This window comes from Fistularia commersonii, chromosome 11 (assembly GCF_037954325.1).
Source record: "Fistularia commersonii isolate RoL2024-O1a breed Wild chromosome 11, RoL_Fcom_v1.0, whole genome shotgun sequence".
NCBI lineage: Eukaryota > Metazoa > Chordata > Actinopteri > Syngnathiformes > Fistulariidae > Fistularia > Fistularia commersonii.
Window position 1 is genome coordinate 18,489,753 of NC_141294.1, and position 18,709 is coordinate 18,508,461.

General features: G+C 42.1%; 1 protein-coding gene across 2 annotated transcripts in view; it reads left to right on the top strand.

The window, feature by feature from the left end:
- cacng8b (calcium channel, voltage-dependent, gamma subunit 8b) overlaps nt 1–12,089 on the top strand; it is a 12,256-nt gene extending 167 nt beyond the window's left edge. The window contains exons 1-7 of one of the 2 annotated variants that reach the window (XM_086155677.1): nt 1–312; nt 7,368–7,718; nt 8,061–8,285; nt 9,147–9,218; nt 9,441–9,524; nt 10,727–10,867; nt 11,225–12,089. The exon at nt 1–312 is cut by the window's left edge and continues 167 nt beyond it. In XM_086155677.1, the coding sequence (XP_086011803.1) occupies nt 8,063–8,285; nt 9,147–9,218; nt 9,441–9,524; nt 10,727–10,867; nt 11,225–12,012 (1,308 nt within the window). In that variant the 5' untranslated portion in view covers nt 1–312; nt 7,368–7,718; nt 8,061–8,062 and the 3' untranslated portion in view covers nt 12,013–12,089. The remainder of the gene's footprint in view (nt 313–7,367; nt 7,719–8,060; nt 8,286–9,146; nt 9,219–9,440; nt 9,525–10,726; nt 10,868–11,224) is intronic. The other variant, XM_086155678.1, reaches the window with a different exon arrangement.
- Nucleotides 12,090–18,709: the final 6,620 nt, after the last annotated feature.

Sequence of the window (18,709 nt, forward strand, 5' to 3'; positions counted from 1 at the left end):
TATCGATTCTCAGCATTTCGAATCGTTTATCCACCTTTTTTTTCCTCCCCCTCTCGCCTGGATAGACCCGTTTTTTTTTACCCCCTCCTCCTCTTCCTCTTCCTCCTACTCCTCCTCCTCCTCCCCCTCTCTCTCTCTCTCTTTCTCTCTCTCTTTCTCTCTCTCTCTCTCTCTCTCTTCTTCCCTCCATGTCCTTCTCTCCGGGTAAAATAAGAGCGACGCGCTGCGAATCAGCGAAATAAATAAAAAAAAGAGAAGAAGAAGAAGAAGAAGAAGAAGAAGAAGAGGAGGAGGAGGAAGAAGCGGCTGCAGGTAAGAGAACCGGCGACCCCCCCCCATCCGCGTTCCTTCACCGCGTGCACGCGCCCGCGTCTCAACCCCCTCATCCACATCCACACACACACTTTCTATTATTTTCATCTTTTTGTTTATTTCCTCCCCCTTTTAAAGCTGTTTTTCTAAACACGCGCGCACGCATGCAGCCCCCCCCCCAGTGTCACACGCACGTATCCACGCACGTCGTGGCCGGTTCGTGTCACGCCTGACCTGCAGACGGAACCCGGACTTCTCTCATCCCGTCTTCATTTATTATTATCATTATCATTATGATGATTATTATTAATATTGATGGGATTCTTGAGTCCTTACACTGCGCGTGCGCGCGACCGGCGACGTCCACCGCGCACGAATCCATCCCGTAATAATCACAACAAGAAGCGAGACGTGGGGGAAAAAAAAAAAAAAAAAATCGTGTGTTCGTAGAGCCAAATGGACGTTTCAGGGGTGAGCTGGTGTGTGTGTGTGTGTCTATCTGTGTGTGTGTGTGTGTGTGTGTGTGTGTGTGTGTGTGTGTGTGTGTGTGCGCCCCCCCAGCCTCTGCAGGCTCGGCGTGCGTGGCCGCGGCGGCTCCGGTTAATGAAATGCACCGCAGTCTGCGCCGCTGCTCTCACGCACGGAAGCGCGGGTCCCGTCTAATCACTGGAGTGCAACAACCTCTGCAGGGACATGATTTCAAAATATCTCAAAATCACGCCGATAATCGATATGTATCGATTTCTAGATGTGCCATAAATATGTCTTTATCAATTACTGATGCACTTCCTTAAAATAAAAAAAAAATAATTAAAAAAAAAAGTCTAAAATTTGAATCTAATCAAATCAATGACGGATAAAATGATTGATTATTGATCTGGAGATCAGACGACGATGGATAGCCGAAGTGTCATCGATACACCGCCTGATTATCTGCGAGTGACACACAATTTTTATTTTTATTTGTGATTTCACAATGGACAAGGGATTGTTTTCAAATGGACTAATAATCCAAATCACAAATCAATAATCCATGAATAAATGTTATGGATTTTTCCCACTGATTTATGGAGACGTCTCGGAATCAATTGTCTCAAAAACGGCGATCAATAGATGATATTCACAAGAAGAAAAGTCGTGTTAATTCATTTTAACTTTGGAGGGGTCAACCTGTCAATCACAGTGTGTGTGTGTGTGTGAGTGTGTGTGTGTGTGTGTGTGTGTGTGTGTTCATGACATCTGGTGGCCCCTTTGGGGGAAAAAAGTTTTGGATGCAAATTATTAGCTCATTTTTTGGTTGTTGCTTTATTATTATTATTAATATTATTATTTTAGACAAATAGATGTTTATTTATCATCATTTTCTTGTTTAGTTTCAGATTTTTTTTTGCACATTTTTTTAAACAAAATTAGAAAAAATTCCTGACGTGATTTTTTTTTTTAATCAACCATTTCTACAATTTTCCTGTCATTTATATTTTATTTAACCATCTCCTGTATTCTATTATGTATTTAAATTCTTTTTTTTTTTTTTTTTGTTTTGTTGTCTGGAATTTTCCCAGATCCCAGGAAATGTGAGTGTTTTCCAGCTGATTTCTTGCCGGCCTTCAAGTCACTTCCTGTCCGTTGAGTCTTTAATAGGCAGCAGATGAGTTTGCAGCTGGCGAATTAACCTTTCTTATTTTTAAAAATATACATATTCATACTGATATAAACACAGCTGTCACTCAGCCATCGTCTTCATCTCCTTCTTCTTCTTCTTTTCTTCTTCCTCATCCCACTGTTCTCAATTTTAATCACTCTTTATAAATCCCCCCGTTTTTTTAATTTTGTTTTTTTTAATGCTGTATACATATATATGTGTGTGTGTAAGCACAATTATATCCAAAAAATAATACATAATTATATACATATATATATATGTACATATAATTATAATACAATTACAATTTTAACTGCTCTTTATAAATCCCCCAATTTTTTTTAATGCTGTATATATATATATATATATATATATATACATATATGTGTGTATGTGTATTTGTATTGTTAAATAGTATAAATACAATTACATCCAAAAATATGCATAATTAAATAAATATATATATATATGTATAATTACTATACAATAACAATTTTACCCGCTTTTTATAAACCCCCCAATTTTTTAATGCTGTATATATATATGTGTGTGTGTGTGTGTGTGTGTGTGTGTGTGTGTGTGTGTGTGTGCGTGTATCTTTTATAAAATAAGACAGATACATTTATATCCAAAAAATAACACATAATTCTATACACATGTATATGTATAATTATATAATCCATGATTTGTTTCCCATACAGGAGTTTCTCTTTTTTTAATTTTTGTTTTATTTCTTTTAGCAAATTCCTTTAAAAATTGATCATTAAAATGGTGGTGGACGCTGTCCATCAATCACCAATGAATCGGCCAGAAAAATCCCAATACATGAGAAAAAATGATAATTTAATCGCTACAGAAATGTATTTCATGAAAAAAAACCGTTATAAATTCATGTAAAATCATGAACATCCTTTTGTGTAAAACGACACAGAAAGAATTTCAAATACAGAGTAAAGCAGCTGAAGTTCAAATGATGAAATAATATATAATCATAAATCATCTCGCAAGTGATAATAAAAAGCCTGAAGCCAATCAGATATTTAAAGCATATATTCATCAAAACAATAACACCAACAACAATAACTATAATAGCTGGTATTATTATTGTAGTAGTAATTCCCTTTTATATAGACATCATATATGCAACCATTCATCCTCTCATTCACTTGTCATGTAGTGATATACACATATATCTGTACATTCACTCTTTCATATACAAACATATAGACATAAACCCCCCCACCCTCTAATTCAGCATTATTTTGATCATTTAGATACACAACCATTCACTCATTCATACATTTATCCTATATAGACATACAGCCATTCACCCTCTCATTCACTGTGATATAGAGAAATTCAACTTCCATTCACTTATAATGTCATATAGTTATATTCATATACAGTTATATTCGTCATATAGTTATATACATTGACTCTCGCAGTCATACAGATAGATACAAGCATTCACCCTTTCATATAGGCAAAAGAATCATTTAACCATTCGCTCATTTATACCTTTTCTATAAACATAAAAAAAACACTTTTTAATATAGACATAGATATGTGACCATTCACCCTCTCAATCAGCTTGAACAAACAAAATTAAATTGCAGCCAACTGTGAAATTATAAGTGGACAAAACTTGGGAATATTACATCCAGGTAAAATTAATATGAAATGGAAAAAATTGGATAAATGATTCAAAAATCATTTTTCAATATTTTTAGATAAATTTTAGAAAATATTTTGCTGAATATTGAAAAAGTTAAACATAAAATAGAATGAAATTATAGTCAAATGTTTGAATATCCACAATCACACACACACTCACACCCTGTGGCGTGTCACGCTTTGTGCATGTGTGTGAGTGGGGGTGCACACACGTGTGTGTGCGTGCGACCCATGAACCGTCACGTTTATTACACGGTTATTACATTATTACATGCATATATTTTAGTATTTCAAACACCTGCCTTTTTTCAGACCCAAGTACCACCTTGGGTCGATGTCCCAACAACGGCCTCTCTGATTGGCTCGTAGACGGGTCAGTGACACACAGCTGATAGGCGTTGTGGACTTTACCAATCGATCATTAACGTATCAGAGACGGACATGCTGATTGGTTGGCTGTTTTTTTTTTTTTTTTTCTGACTGGGTGGGTTCTCCATGTTCTGGTGGAACCTCCCTGGGTTCTCAGTGTGTTCTCCATATGTTCTCCTGCCCGGGTTCCTCATGTTCTCCTGGGTTCTCCATGTGTTCCTGCCCGGGTTCTCCCCAGGTTCCCCGTCTTTCTCCTATTTTCCATCTTTCTCAAAAAAGCCAGCAGGTTCATTGAAGACTCCAAATTGTCTGTGGGTGAACGAACGAATGAACGAATGAATGGATATCTCTTTGTGATTGACAGGCGACCCTGCGATTGACAGTTTGACAGGTGATCCGTTCAGATTAAACCCCGCCTCTTGCCCCAACGTCAGCTATGATTGGCTCAGTAGCCCGATTTGACGTCTCTCTGACGTTACATCCATATCAGCAGATCGATCAATACTGATATTGATCACATATCGGACTTTGTGATTGGTCAGGCCTCAGAGAGAGCCGACTGTTAGCCGACCGTTAAACCCCGCCTCCAACCACACTGTGTGTGTGGTTGGAGGCGGGGTTTAACCTGGACCAGCCACCTGTCAATCACAGGGCCACACATACAGACACCAGGTGTCACGTGCACAACCATCCAAGCTTCCTATTCATTTTTATTGCTCATCTTCTTCCTTCACGCCTCCTCCTCCTTCTTCTTTTTTTTCCTCTTCTTTCTTAATTATTTGGTGGGAAAGAAAAAAAATTACAGATAATTAAATGGCAATTATGATCTGCGGTGCAGGGGAGCTCTGCTGAGGGAAGTAACGCAGGAGGTTATTGTTAAGGTCATTCATTAAATAATGGAGTCAAAGAGCGCGTACACGCACGCATATACGTGCATGCATGTGTGCATGCACGCACACGCACACACACACGGATATGCTGCATTTCGGGAGGCTTTGCGGGAAGTGTAACCCTTGTAGACATGTATTTTCCTCAGGGAGTGGCAGTATGTTGATAGGGTTGGAAGGTCATATACACACACACACACACACACAGGCGTGCACATACACATGCGCACACATACACACAACGTATAAATAAGCCGCGCTGTGTTTGTTGGTGTCGTTTGACATTTTATGTAATAACGAGGCAGAACGGAGAGGGACGAGGTGAACCCTCTGATTCGGTAACATCGGCACACACACACACACACACACACACACACACACACACACACACACACACGCATACGCGCGCAGACACGCACGCGCACACACTGCAGAGGCACAGCAGTGCCGTCAGCCCCCCTGCATCTCTTCTCCCCTCCACGTTTTAAAGGCAGATTACCAGATTATAATCTCTCCCACCAGAATTCTTCTCGCGCTCTCGGCCAATTGAATGCAAATTACTGCCATTTCTTAATTAAAAAAATCACTAATTGTCAAATAAATCATTCGGTTTTATATCATTTGTTGCTAGATTCAATATGGAATCGATCATTTCTTTCTTAATGACGTCGCTTTTGTTCTCAGGTTCTGCATTATCGCCACGGCGATGATTAAGAATCCCTGACATGACTCTCATGTATTTTTAATGACAATTTACAGTTCATCTAATTTATTCTTGTTTTTTTCGTGAGGGGGGGGGGTCAATTCCCCCCCCTTTTTTTAAGGTAATTTAATGTTAATTTATGATGTAATAATAATGTAATTTAATGTTAATTTACAGATGAATTCTTTGTCAGTGTCAGATTAACGCAGATTATTATTTCCAAATTAAAGGGTCCCATTTTATGTGCTACATCTTGTTTTGCATTTTCCAAATCTTCATCCCCACATGCACCAAGGAGGAAACGACCCCCCCTCCCCTCGCCATCATTTCTCCTCCTTCTGTCTTTTAATGCTGGAGTCTCACAATGCAAACAGGATGTAACCTATTTTGATCGCGGTGCCATATTGTATCATCAAATATTAACACACACACACACACACACACACACACACACACACACACGCCCGCGCTGCATTATGTCTGATAAATAATGTCTATCAAATAATGCCAGCTGCTCTGTCACATGCTCGAATTTTTTTTTTTATTATTATTATTATTGTTTTTATTACAGTTAAACATGAAAACACACACTCTGCTTTGCTTTGCTGTCTCTATTTCATCCTGCATCTGTGTGTGTGTGTGTGTGTGTATGTGTCGCAGTGGTTGAACACACACATACACCTATTGATGGAGCATTAGCGCACCGGTCTGTCCGTCTCTTAACACTCGTTGTATTGACCCCCCCATTCATTTTACCCCCCCCCCCCCCCCCCCATCGCCACGGCTACCCCGCATCCCCTCGCTCTATGCTGATCTACACTTTGGAATTCAATGTTGCTATGGTAACCATGTCGGGTTGCCGCCCCCCTCCCCCCATCACCACCCCTCGCTCCTTCCGTTCACACCGGAAGTCTTCAGCCCATAAAAGTGTTGGGGGGGAGGTTGGTCTCGACTGGGTAACAATAGCCGATCAATTATGATTGATTCATCGATCGATCGGGTTGCAGTTGGAGCAAAAAAAAAAAAAAAAAAAATGACGGAGGTTTCAGGCGGTTGGCATGTGAGTTCTTGTAGCTTTTTAAATTTTTTTCAGCAATATTTTCATTTTATTTTATCTTATTTTATTTTTTGGGGCCAGAAAAAAATGCCATAATTAAACTGTGGATTTTGTTGAAAATGATGATGTCATCTGCATATAACTGAATGGGTGAGAGATTGTAAGTCACTTTATGGATTGTGAATGAATGAGTAGCTTAATGTGTCATTAAATGGCATTTAAATAAAAGAGCGAATGTCTCTAAATGACATCTGAATGAGTGATTGCATGTACGTCGCTATATGATACATGAATGAGAGAGTGAATGATTGTACATTTCTATATGTGACTGTATGATGTGTGAATGAGTGAGTGAATTAATGTATTTCCCTATTTGATGTGTGAATGAGTGAATTATTATATGTCCGTATCAGATGTGTGAAAGAGTGAATGTTTCTATGTGAAATGTGAATGAGCGAGTGAATTACTATTTCTATATGACACGTGCACGTGCATTCTATATGGCGTGTGACAGGTTGTGTGTATTCATATGTGGCATGTGAATGGTTGTTTTTAATGCATGAATGGGTGAATGTCTCTGATTGGCTGGTGGCCGGCCCAGGGGGCACACTCTCGACCAATCACAATCGGGACAGGCTCCGACGCCTATAAATGAACAACTGAATGCATGAATTTGATGAATACAGGCCTCTGCATCTTTTCCTGTTTTGTTTTCGCCACCAGCGGATTCGTGGACGGCGGAGGCGGCGGCCATGAGCGCCCAGCTCCGGACGTCTTCCTGCTAGCGTTGGGTTGCGGAGGCCGAGAGCAAGAGTGAGAGAGAGAGAGCGGTCGCCCCGCCACTGCCATCGCCGTCCTCGCTGCCGCCATCTTTCCCCTGGGAGACGCGAGGAAACTGAGCGGCGGGCGGTCGAGACGAGAGGCGGCGAGGAAGGGAGGGGGCGTGGCCGGAGCACGAGGCGGCGGCGAGCCCCGTCGATGGATGCTGTCCGGACCGGAGGGGCCGCACCTTCTTCACCCGGCGGGACCAGAACGATTTCAAGATTGAGTCGAAGGACAGAAACTCTCCATCAGGTGTGTGTGTGTGTGTGTGTGTGTGTGTGTGTGCAGATCCTGATCCGTTGTGTTTCGCATCACTTCCCTCTTCGGTCCAGTCAGCAGAGTCAACCTGCTCGTCCTCCAAGGACACTCCACCCGCACCTTCCTCTTTTTCCACCTTGTCAGCTTTCTTACACTCCTCCTCTTCCTCACACTCTTCCTCCTCCTCCTCTTCATCACCCCCTCCCTCACTCCTCCTCCTCCTCTTTTCCGTACAAACTCCTAGAACGATCGAAACACACTGAATTTAAAAGGAAAAGTCGTCGTTTTTGATCGTATTAGCGCTGGCGCTAACGCCCCTTACCTCCTTCCCCTCAGGCATGGTGTGTGAGAAGGGGATCCAGATCCTCCTCACCACCGTGGGGGCCTTCGCGGCCTTCGGCCTGATGACGGTGGCCATCGGGACGGACTACTGGCTCTACTCCCGGGCGCTGATCTGCAACAGCACGGCCAACGTCACCCAGGATGACCCCCACAATAAGGACAAGAAGGACCCGGGGGCCCTGACGCACTCTGGCCTCTGGAGGATCTGCTGCCTGGAGGGTAACCCAGGGGGCGGGGCCACAGAGGAAAGGGGGCGGGGCCAGGCCAGACAGGGGTGGGGTCATATATGAAGGGGGCGGGGCAACCGGGGGCCAACGTTGTCGATCGGCTTTGGGAATCGGCAGGAAAGGAGGAAGCGCTCGTCAGTATCAGCGCTAAGATTGGTGTATTTCAAGGTTTCGAGGTTTTATCTTATTACTTGTACAAGGAGATCAACACTAGTATCAGGTCTGACAACTTTTCCAGGATAAATCCGTGTCAATTCTACTTTAAGTACGAGTATCAGTACTAGTGTCAGATCTAAGTACTAGAGTCAGTACTCGCGTCCATTCTATCATAAGTTTTTCTGTCAGGACTTGTATACTAGTGTCAGTTCTAGTGTCAGTACCAGTCAGTACTCGTGTCAATAGTAGTCTCAGTTCTCGCATCAGTACTAGTGTCTGTACTAGTATCGGTACTAGAGTCAGTTCTATTATCTATTATCACTATTGGTGTCATTACTTGAGTCAATACTAGTGTCAGTTCTTGTATCGGTACTCATGTCAGCTCCAGAGTCAGTACAAGTCCCAGTTGTAGTATCAGTACAAGTAGCAGTATTAGTGTCGGATCTAGTATCAATACTTGTGTCAGTTCCAGTGTCTGCAGTATCACTCCTGATCTCAACACTCGTATTTAGTGATTTTTAGTGACCGTACCACTGTACTGTTCAGTACACATGTCAGTTCCAGTCAGTACTAGTTTTAGTATCAATACTAGTGTCAGTTCTAGTACCAGTGCTAGTGTCATTTGCAGTACATGTACTACAGAGTATAGTACCAGTGGTAGTTCTTGTGAGCGCCTGGCCTATTTGTTTCCACACAGGGCAAGAGAGAGCGAGAGAGAGATGCTCCATCCCTCCATCCATCTGTGATTCTTCATCCATCCATCATCCATGTGTGTGTGTGTGTGTGTGTGTTCGTCCATGCGTGCGTGCATGTGTGTGTTGAACTGAACCAAAACAGGAAGCTCATCCGACGCCATGACCTAGTGAAGGTTATTCCGTCTGAGCATGGGCTGCTAACATTACGTGTCGCAACAGCATAACAGCGTTGTTTTGTGGGCGGCGTTGCCGCGTCGGTCGCCATCTTGGTAACATGGCGCCGTGTCGTGTCCCAGGTGTGAAGCGCGGGGTGTGCTCTCAGATCAATCACTTCCCGGAGGACGCCGATTTCGACCATGATGGCGCAGAGTACGTGCTCCGTAAGTCCAACGCACACCTGTCACACTCCAGCTCACAGAAGAAAAACAGGATATTTTCATACATGAACAGTGCGTGTGTTTGTGTGTGTGTGTATGCGTGTATGTGTGTGTGTGTTTGTGTGTGTGTGTGTGTGTGTGTGTGTGTGTGTGTGTTGTGCTGCTTTGTGAGGCCTCCTTTCTGCTTAGAATGCAGCATCTTGTTGGCATTTAGGTGGCATTTCCTCTCCCGTGGCCTAGTTATCTGGATCTGTGTGTGTGTGTGTGTGTGTGTGTGTGTGTGTGTTTGTGTGTGTGTTTTATTTTATATGTTTGTATGTTTATGTATGTGTGTGTGTGTGTGTGTGTGTGTGTGTTATTTTATATATTTGTGTGGGTGTGTGTGTCTCTATAAATGCAAGTGTTTGTGCCTCTGTATGTGTGAGTTTCTGTGTATGGATGTGTTAGTGTGTTTTTGGGGGTGTCAATGAATGTTTGTATGTGTCTATCTATGTGTTTGTGTCTGTGTGTGTGGTGGTGTGTCTCTATATTTTTTTATAATTTTTTTGTATTATTTGTCAATGTGTTTGTGTGTCGATCTCTTTCTATACAATGGTGTGTGTGTGTCTGTGACTATATATTTTTTTATTGTTATTACGATTCCCATTATCAATATTTTTACATTTTGCTATTTTTTCATGTGTCCATCTGTGTGTGTGTGTGTTGGTCTGTCTTTCTATGCATGATAATGTTTGTATGTGAACATGTGTGTGTATTTGTGTGTGTGTGTATGTGTGTGTATGAGTCAATATTGTTATCATTTAATATTAGTTGATAGTATTTGTGTGTCTATATTTATGTGTGTGTGTATAAGTCAAAATAATATTCTTATTACTTGTCGATAGTACTTGTGTGTCTATATTTATGTGTGGGTGTGCATGCGTGGATGTGTGCGTGCGGGCATGCGTGTGTGTGTGTGTGTGTGTGTGTGTAAATGTTATTTTCCTGAACACATCTGCATATATTTTATTTACATTATTAAGTATTTCATGATGATTAATATACAACTAAACCCTATAAATCACTTTAATAAATAATTTTAAATTAAAAATAAGTGATCACAAAAACGAAAAAATTATGGAATAAGTATTTGAAATAATTACTATATATGTATATTTAAATTTTTTTTTTAATTTTTTTAATTCAAACCCCTCGTGGGCGCTCAGGGGTGGTCAGGGCTTCCAACATCTTCCCGATCCTGAGCGCCATCCTGCTGCTGATGGGCGGGGTCTGCATCGCCGCCAGTCGCTTCTACAAGAGCAAGAGAAACATCATCCTGGGGGCCGGGATCCTGTTCGTGGCCGCAGGTACCGTTTTGTAATTACCGCTCATTTAACTTGTAATTATTCTTTTTTTTTTTTTTCATTTATTGTTTCACTTTTTTTTCATTTTTTTCCCCCAAAATTATATCTGTATATATTTGTTACTTAATTCATGCTTTCGTTGCTCGATAATGGGGAAAAAAAACATGCATAAGCCAACATGGGGTTGGGGGTACGGGGTCTGGTCGCCATGGAAACATGTTTTTTTCCTGGAGTTAGACGGGTACGTATATAGGAGGAAACGTAGCGCCGCGCCGCCATCTTGCTTCCAAACACTGAACGCCGATGAGTCTGTCTCTATGGCAACGAGACTGTTGAATTTTTTTTTTTTCCCCGTCTCAGGCCTCAGCAACATCATCGGCGTGATCGTGTACATCTCGGCGGCCCTCGGCGACATCTCCCCCAAGAAGGACGAGGATAAGAAATGGCAGTACTCCTACGGCTGGTCCTTCTACTTTGGCGGGCTGTCCTTCATCATGGCGGAGATGGTGGGCGTCCTGGCCGTCAACATCTACATCGAGAAGAACAAGGAGCTCCGCTGCCGCTCGCGTACCGACATTTTCAAGAGCACCACCCACGCCATGCTGCGCCTGCCAAGCTACCGCTTCCGCCGCCGCTCCCGCTCCTCGTCCCGTTCCACCGACCCGTCGCGTTCCCGGGACCCCTCGCCGGTCGGCGGCGGCAAGAACTTCGGCCTCCCCCCGTCGGCGCTGCTCTCCCAGGGCCCCATCTCCGTCTCCACCCTGCCCAACCCCCACTCCCGCTCCCACACCGCCCTCGCCGGCGGCGACATCTCCCTCTACACGCTGTCCCGCGACCCCAAGCTCGGCGGCCTGCCGCCCATGTACGGGACGGTGGACCGCGCCACCCTCTACCAGCTGCACAACTGCTTCCCCAAGGACGGCGGGGGCGGCGGCGGGATGAGCGGCACTCTGCCCTCCCTCAAGTCCCACAATCCGTCCAACGCGTCCAACGCCAACGCACCAATGCCCAACTCGGTGGGGTCGGGGCCGCCGCCGTTCAGCTCGTCCACTACTGACCGGGAGCGGGGGATGGGCACATTGGACCGGCTGAAGGGGGAGCGGGAGAGCAACTCCAACACCCTCAACAGGAAGACCACGCCGGTTTAAGGGGCGACGACGGCAGAGAAGAAGGGGAGGTTGAGGGAGGTAGTGGCTCGACGGGGAAAAAAAAAAAAAAAAAGAAATTTTAAAAATGGACGTCGGCTTGAGAATGGGCGTAATTACAAGATAATAACAACAACAATGGACTTTCACAATAAAAGTATTTTGATACTTCAAAACCTGCTAGGGGAAGGGGGAAAAAATAGATTTATTTTGTTAACGATCAATTCACGAGTCAATTAACTCCTCGGGCTACTATATATATATGAAAAGAAAAAAAAAAAAATTTTCAATTTCATTTTTAGTGCCGAAATTTTGTTGTTGTTGCGATTTATCTTGGTGTTATTACGACTACGGTGGGAAGGGGAATTGAATCGGTTTAATTTTTTTTTTTCTTTTTTCACAAGCGCAAACGTGTCAAAAAAAAAAAAGACTTTTACTGTGAAATTCTTCCAAGGCGAGTGCAGGTGGGGTGTGTTTTCGTTCTAATCCCTTCCACACATACATATACATATAAAATCTAATATTACATGATATTATATATATGATGCTATAATAGAACAAAGGGATGTGAAGGAGTTATTATTTGTCTTCCAGTATCGAGAGAAATGCAAACGTGACGGAGCGGCGGAGCGGCTCTTCCTCCCCCACCGTCCCCTGTTTGGTCCTGATTTTATGTCTTTCACAAAACAGACCATAATAGTAAAAAAAAAAAAATCAAATAAAATGAATAGATTTAAAAAAAAAAAAAAAAATTAAAAAATCAGCAGTGAGTGGTAGCTCTAGTCGTTCGTACTCCCGGGCATTAAGACCGACCTCAGAAAATAAAAAAAGAAATAAAACATTTGTACAGGGTCAGGTATAGGTTGCTGCCTGCGTGGATTTTTTAAAATTTTATTTATATATATTTTCTTCGATTTATTTTATTTTGACGAGTCTCGGAGCAGCACACGCAGCGGTATAAAAAAAAATAAAAAAAAAAGAAAACCTTATTGTGAACGGCGTGGGCCGAGCAAAGACTCTGGTAGCGAACATTGTAATTTATTCATTCATATGTTTGTAAACGGTGCGTCTTTCTGGGCCGGGACTGCCATCTGGGTCACGTGACCCTGGACAGATCCTTTAACCTCTGAAAAAACGAAACAAAACAAAAAAAAAAAGATCATTTTCACTGTGCTTCCCTTGTCAGACACCGGTCTGACCTTTGACCCCCGGTGTCAAAAAAAAAAAAAAGACACCTCCCCCCTTCTCCAGCTTCATGAGACCATGAAGAATCTTTACAAGAAAAAAAAAACACAACGCTTCCAGATTCTCAACCTTTGAGTTTGTTTTTGTTCTTCCTTTTTCAATAAAGAAGAAGAAGGAGAAGGAGAGGGAAGAGAGGAGGAGGAGCGAAAAGACAAGATGAAGATGAAGAGTGTGTTCAATCCAACACTGTAATGCACGACCTTTATAAAAAAGAAAAAGACGGAAAGAAAGACCAAACAGGCTGCTGTCTTTACTGGGGGGGAAGGGGTTGAAAAATATCACAAATAGGAAAAATTTAACTCATCAAATAATTCATCAATCAGTCCTCTTTTGTAACATCATTTTTTTTTTTTTATTATTTCAATGAATTTATTTGGTAATTTCATTTCTATTACATCTGTTCAGGAATCAGATTTTTTTAAATATATTTTACATATTTATTTGATTTTCTTCTATTTTTATTCATTTATCTATTATTTTTTTTAGGATTATTTCATTCATTTGTTTACTCTTTTTTGGGGGGATTTTGTAGTTTCATTTATTTCCTGTTTGTGTTTTTATTATTAATCTCTCAAGTTTGCTCTCCATATTTTATTTTTTCTCCTAATAACACAATATTTTCCTTCCCCTTTGTTGTTACTACTATTAATATATAATTTCATGATCAAATCTAATTTTACCTTTCAATATATGCAGATTAGCCGTGCTTTGAAAGTACTAGTTATGAATTAACTTTAAACAGAAAAATGAAACAGCATAAAATATATAAATCAATATTAAATAATTGGAAAATATTGGAATGCATTTTTAATCGATTGATTAAATAAAAGAAAGACAGGAAATTATATATACCTCACAATAAAATAAATAAGCATATTTTTTTTCAAAATGAAACAATAATTAGAAAATACAACATATTAAAAAGATGAAATAATGTTCAATGAATAAATTCATAAAATAAAGTAAAATTAAATACAGGCCCACCTCTGTTTCATCACCGGATGAAACCAAACACCAACCGCCCCCCCAATTTTAGACCCCCCTTCTGTTCTGGACCGGGTCCTGAGTTTATAAGACAGACTTGTAAATGAGACAATCACTATGTGGGGTGTAAGTGATCTGAAGGGGTTCGAGGATTTGAAGAGATTCTTAATCTTGGCGTTGACAGTGTGTGTGTGTGTGTGTGCGTGTGTGTGTGTGTGTGTGTGTGTAGTGGGTTGATGGAAACCATTAACAACTCTGGAAGCAACTTCATGGGCCAGCCTTGTAATTGTAGATGCTAATAATAATGATCACAACAACACTAATAGTAGGAATAAAAAAAGCCATATAATGAATGAATAATATATTATTATCATAATTATTGTAGCTAAATTGCTAACAATAAAACAACAACAATGATAATAATGATAATAATCATTATAATAAATAACACCGGTGACGACTTATTATTACTATTATTTTACTTATTATATAAACTTTAAGAAAAAAATGAAGGAGTCATTTTCAAAAGAATAACAAAATGATATAGAATTTAGAATACAAAGCTTTTATGTGTCCATTTATACATGACAATATACATAGAAGGTTCTGTTCTGGGTCCACGGTATTTTGTGTTTCTTTAAATTCGCCTTTTAGTGCATGTCTGGCTGCTGGTTATCTGGTTAATTGGTTAACTAGTGAATGTCCTCTGCAGCGACGGAGTTCTGAACCTCGGGTCGGCCCTCGACGGTATGCTTTCTTTCGACCTCCATATTAAAGGGGTCACCTTGGTCGCCGTCTTCCATCTTGGAAACGACGCTAACATCAGATCTGCGTCGTCACTCAAAGGGGCAGAAATTTTCGTCGATGTGTTCGTAACCAGGATCGGATTGTTTGTGATGCCCTTTCATGGGGGTCCCCAAAGAAGTATGTCTAAGGCAGGTGTGCCCAATACGTCAATCGCGATCTACCGGTCGATCGCAAAGGTAGTGTGGGTCGATCGCATTGGCATTAAAACGTAGATCCTCCTCACTATTAAATTCGTCACTTGACTGTCCAATCTGACCTTTTCTGACACAGGCGTCACTGCGCATGTGCACATAACGGCGCGTTCTAGCAAGCTAGCAAGTTAGCCTCCCATTTATGTCTTCTAAACTTATGGGTATAAAAACGAAAGGGGGAGCTGGACCAAGTAAAAAGACTAAAACGTATCACTTCCATACAAAATGGGAGGTGGACTTTTTTTTTCACTATGTCATTTTCGAAGTGCATTTGCAGCATGTGGAGCGACATTTTCAGACAGTTCATAAAAACTACAACACCGACTTCCCTCCGAAAAGTGAGCTAAAGGAACTAAAATCCCAGTAGTCATTTTTCTCCCAGCTAACTTCAACTATGCTGCGGACTCCATTTAAGTCATCAGAAGAAGGTATTTACCAAAAAAAAAAAAAAGTACCCTGTTGTAGTGTGCCATAAGGGTTCATGCAGTTATGCAAGATCCACAAACATTTATTGTGTTCAATAGATATCTCAATAAATATGTATTCAGCATTTTTAGTGGAGGTCATTTTCACATGGTCATTTGAAAAGGAGCTCACGAGGCGAAAAAGTTTGGGCACCCCAGGTTTAAGGCTTGCAAGCAGTCCAGAATGCAGCATCTCATGTTCTGACGGGTCAACATGAACGCATGATTCTGGTGCCGGCATCTCCACCGGCTTCCTGTTTGGGTGACAGCAGACCAAGACTTGATGACAAGTGTTGCTCCTCACTGTCATGGCACCATCTTATCCATCTGACTTGGTGAAGCCTAATGAGTTTTATGGTATCGCTGACACGTTGTTCTTCCAGCTCACACCAAGAAGACCCGGTCGGATGGCGTCAATGTGGAGTCTCCATGTTCTCCCCCGTGTGTCTGCGAAGGGTTCTCCAGTTTCCTTCGGTAAAGTGGAATTGTAAAGCGGAACCATACAGTGCAGTGGAACACCAAAGTAAAGATCTGTGAAAAGGAATTGTAAAGTGGAAGTGTACCGTAATGTGGAACCATAAAGTGGAGCACAAAAGTAAAGTGGAATCGTAGAGTGGAACCGTGAAGTGGAACTATAAAGTGGAACTGTGAAGTAAAGGGGAACCGTAAAGAGGAACGGCAAACACCTCCCCTGCCCGACGTTGAGTGGACGTCCCGGTCGGCGTTCTAAATACTTTGTAAGCTGATACAGAGCGACATCACCAGGGGGTTCTGCTGACCACGTTCCACGGATCCTTCTCATTCACTTTTGAGCCCGCCTCCCATCCCGGGGGGGTGGATGCACTCATATGTGTGTGTGTGTGTGTGTGTGGGGGGGGGCTGAATAGTTGAAATTCAAGCCTGAGGTTTCCAGCAATGAGCTCCATCCTAAGTTTAGAGGGAAGGATCGGTGGGGCTGTTTGTCAGGGAGGTGACGAGTTGAAAAGGGGAAAATAAATAAGGTCGTAGCATTTGATCGGATAAATATGACCCATATTTGAATATAAGTATTACACACTGAATATACAAACATATATAAAATATATACTTGTTTACACACACATACAGATGTATATACATGTATACATATCTATTTCTAATTCTCCTTTTGGCTTTTCCCTTAAAGGGTCACCAGAGCAAATCAACTCTCTCCATCTAACCCTATTCTCTGTATCCTCCTCTCTCACACCAACTACTTCATATTCTCGCTCACTAAATCTTCTCTTTGCTCCTCCTTGAGACCTCCTGCCTCCCAGCATCCGTCTACCAATATATTCTCCATCCCTTCTCTGTACATGACGCAACCATCTCAGTCTGGCTTCTCTGACCTTCTCTTCAAAACATCTAACATGTGCTGTTCCTCTGATAGACTCATTCCTGATCTTATCCATCCTGGTCAATCCCACAGAGAACCTTAGCATCTTCATCTCTGCGACCTCTAGCTCTGCCTCCTGTCTTTTGGTCATTGTAACTGTTACCAGCCCAGCATCGCTGGTCTCACCACTGTCTTGAACACCTTTCCTTTCATTCTGGCTGATAGTCTTCTATCACATAGAACCCCTGACACTTTTCTCCACCCATTCCAACCTGCTTGAACCCGTCTCTTCACCTCTTTTCCACACTCTCCGTTGCTCTGGACTGTTGACCCCAAGTACCTGAAATTCTCCAACTACTTGATCTCCACTCCCTGTAACCTCACCGTTCCACCTGGGTTCCTCTCATTCACACACGTATACTCTGTCTTGCTGCGACCAACTTTCATTCCTTTCCTTTCCAGAGCATACCTCCACCTCTCTAGATTTTCCACAACCTGTTCTCTGCTCTCGCGACAGATCACAATGTCACCTGCAAACATCATGGTCCATGGAGATTCTTGTCTAACCTCATCTCTCAGCCTGTCCATCACCATTGCAAACAAGAAGGGACTCAGAGCTGATCCCTGATGGAGTCCCACCTCCACCTTGAACTTCTCTTTTACCCCTACAGCACACCGCAACACCGTCTCACAGCTAGCATACATGTCCTGCACCAGGCTAACATCCTTCTCTGCCACGCCAGATGTCCTCATAAAGTACCATAATTCCTCTCTCTGCACCCTGTCATATGATTTTTCTAGATCTACAAAGGTGCAATGCAGCTCCCTCTGGCCTTCTCTGTACTTTTCTATTAGCATTCTCAAAGCAAACACTGCGTCTGTAGTACTCTTCCTAGGCATGAAGCCATACTGCTGTTCATAAATGCTGACTTCTGCTCTCAATTTAGTTTCCACTACTCTTTCCCATAACTTCATTGTATGGCTCATCTAGTAATTCTGCACACCCCCCTTACTCTTGAAAATGCACCATTACACTTTGTCTCCATTCTTCAGGCGTCTTCTCACTCTCTAAGATCCTGTTGAAAATAATCTAGTCAGAAACTCTACCGCTGCCTCTCCTAGTCACTTCCACACCTCCACAGGTAAATCATCAGGACCCACATCCTTTCCACTCTTCATCCTCTTCAATGCCTTCCTCACTTCACTTTTACTAATCTGTGCTACTTTGTGGTCTACAATAGTCACCTCTTCTACCCTTACCTCTCTTTCATTTTCCTTATTCATCAGCTCTTCAAAGTACTCTTTCCATCTTCCTGTCACTCTTGTGCATCTATCAATGCAGTTTCCTCTCTACCCTGGTCACTGGACCTGTTGTAAATCCTTTCCATCTTTATCTCTCTGTTTTGCCAACCCGTATAGATCATCATAGATCTATACAGGTATAGTATAGATCTGTATCGATCTTTACTTACTGTCCAACCAAGCATACAAGTCATCGTACGCCCTTTGTTTTGCCTGTGTCCTCTATCTTTATCTTACACTGTATCTCCCTGTACTCTTGTCTGTTCTCTTCAGTCCACTTCTTCATTGCTAACTGCTTTCTCTGTATATACTCCTGCACTTCCTCATTCCACCACCAAGTCTCCTTATCTAAT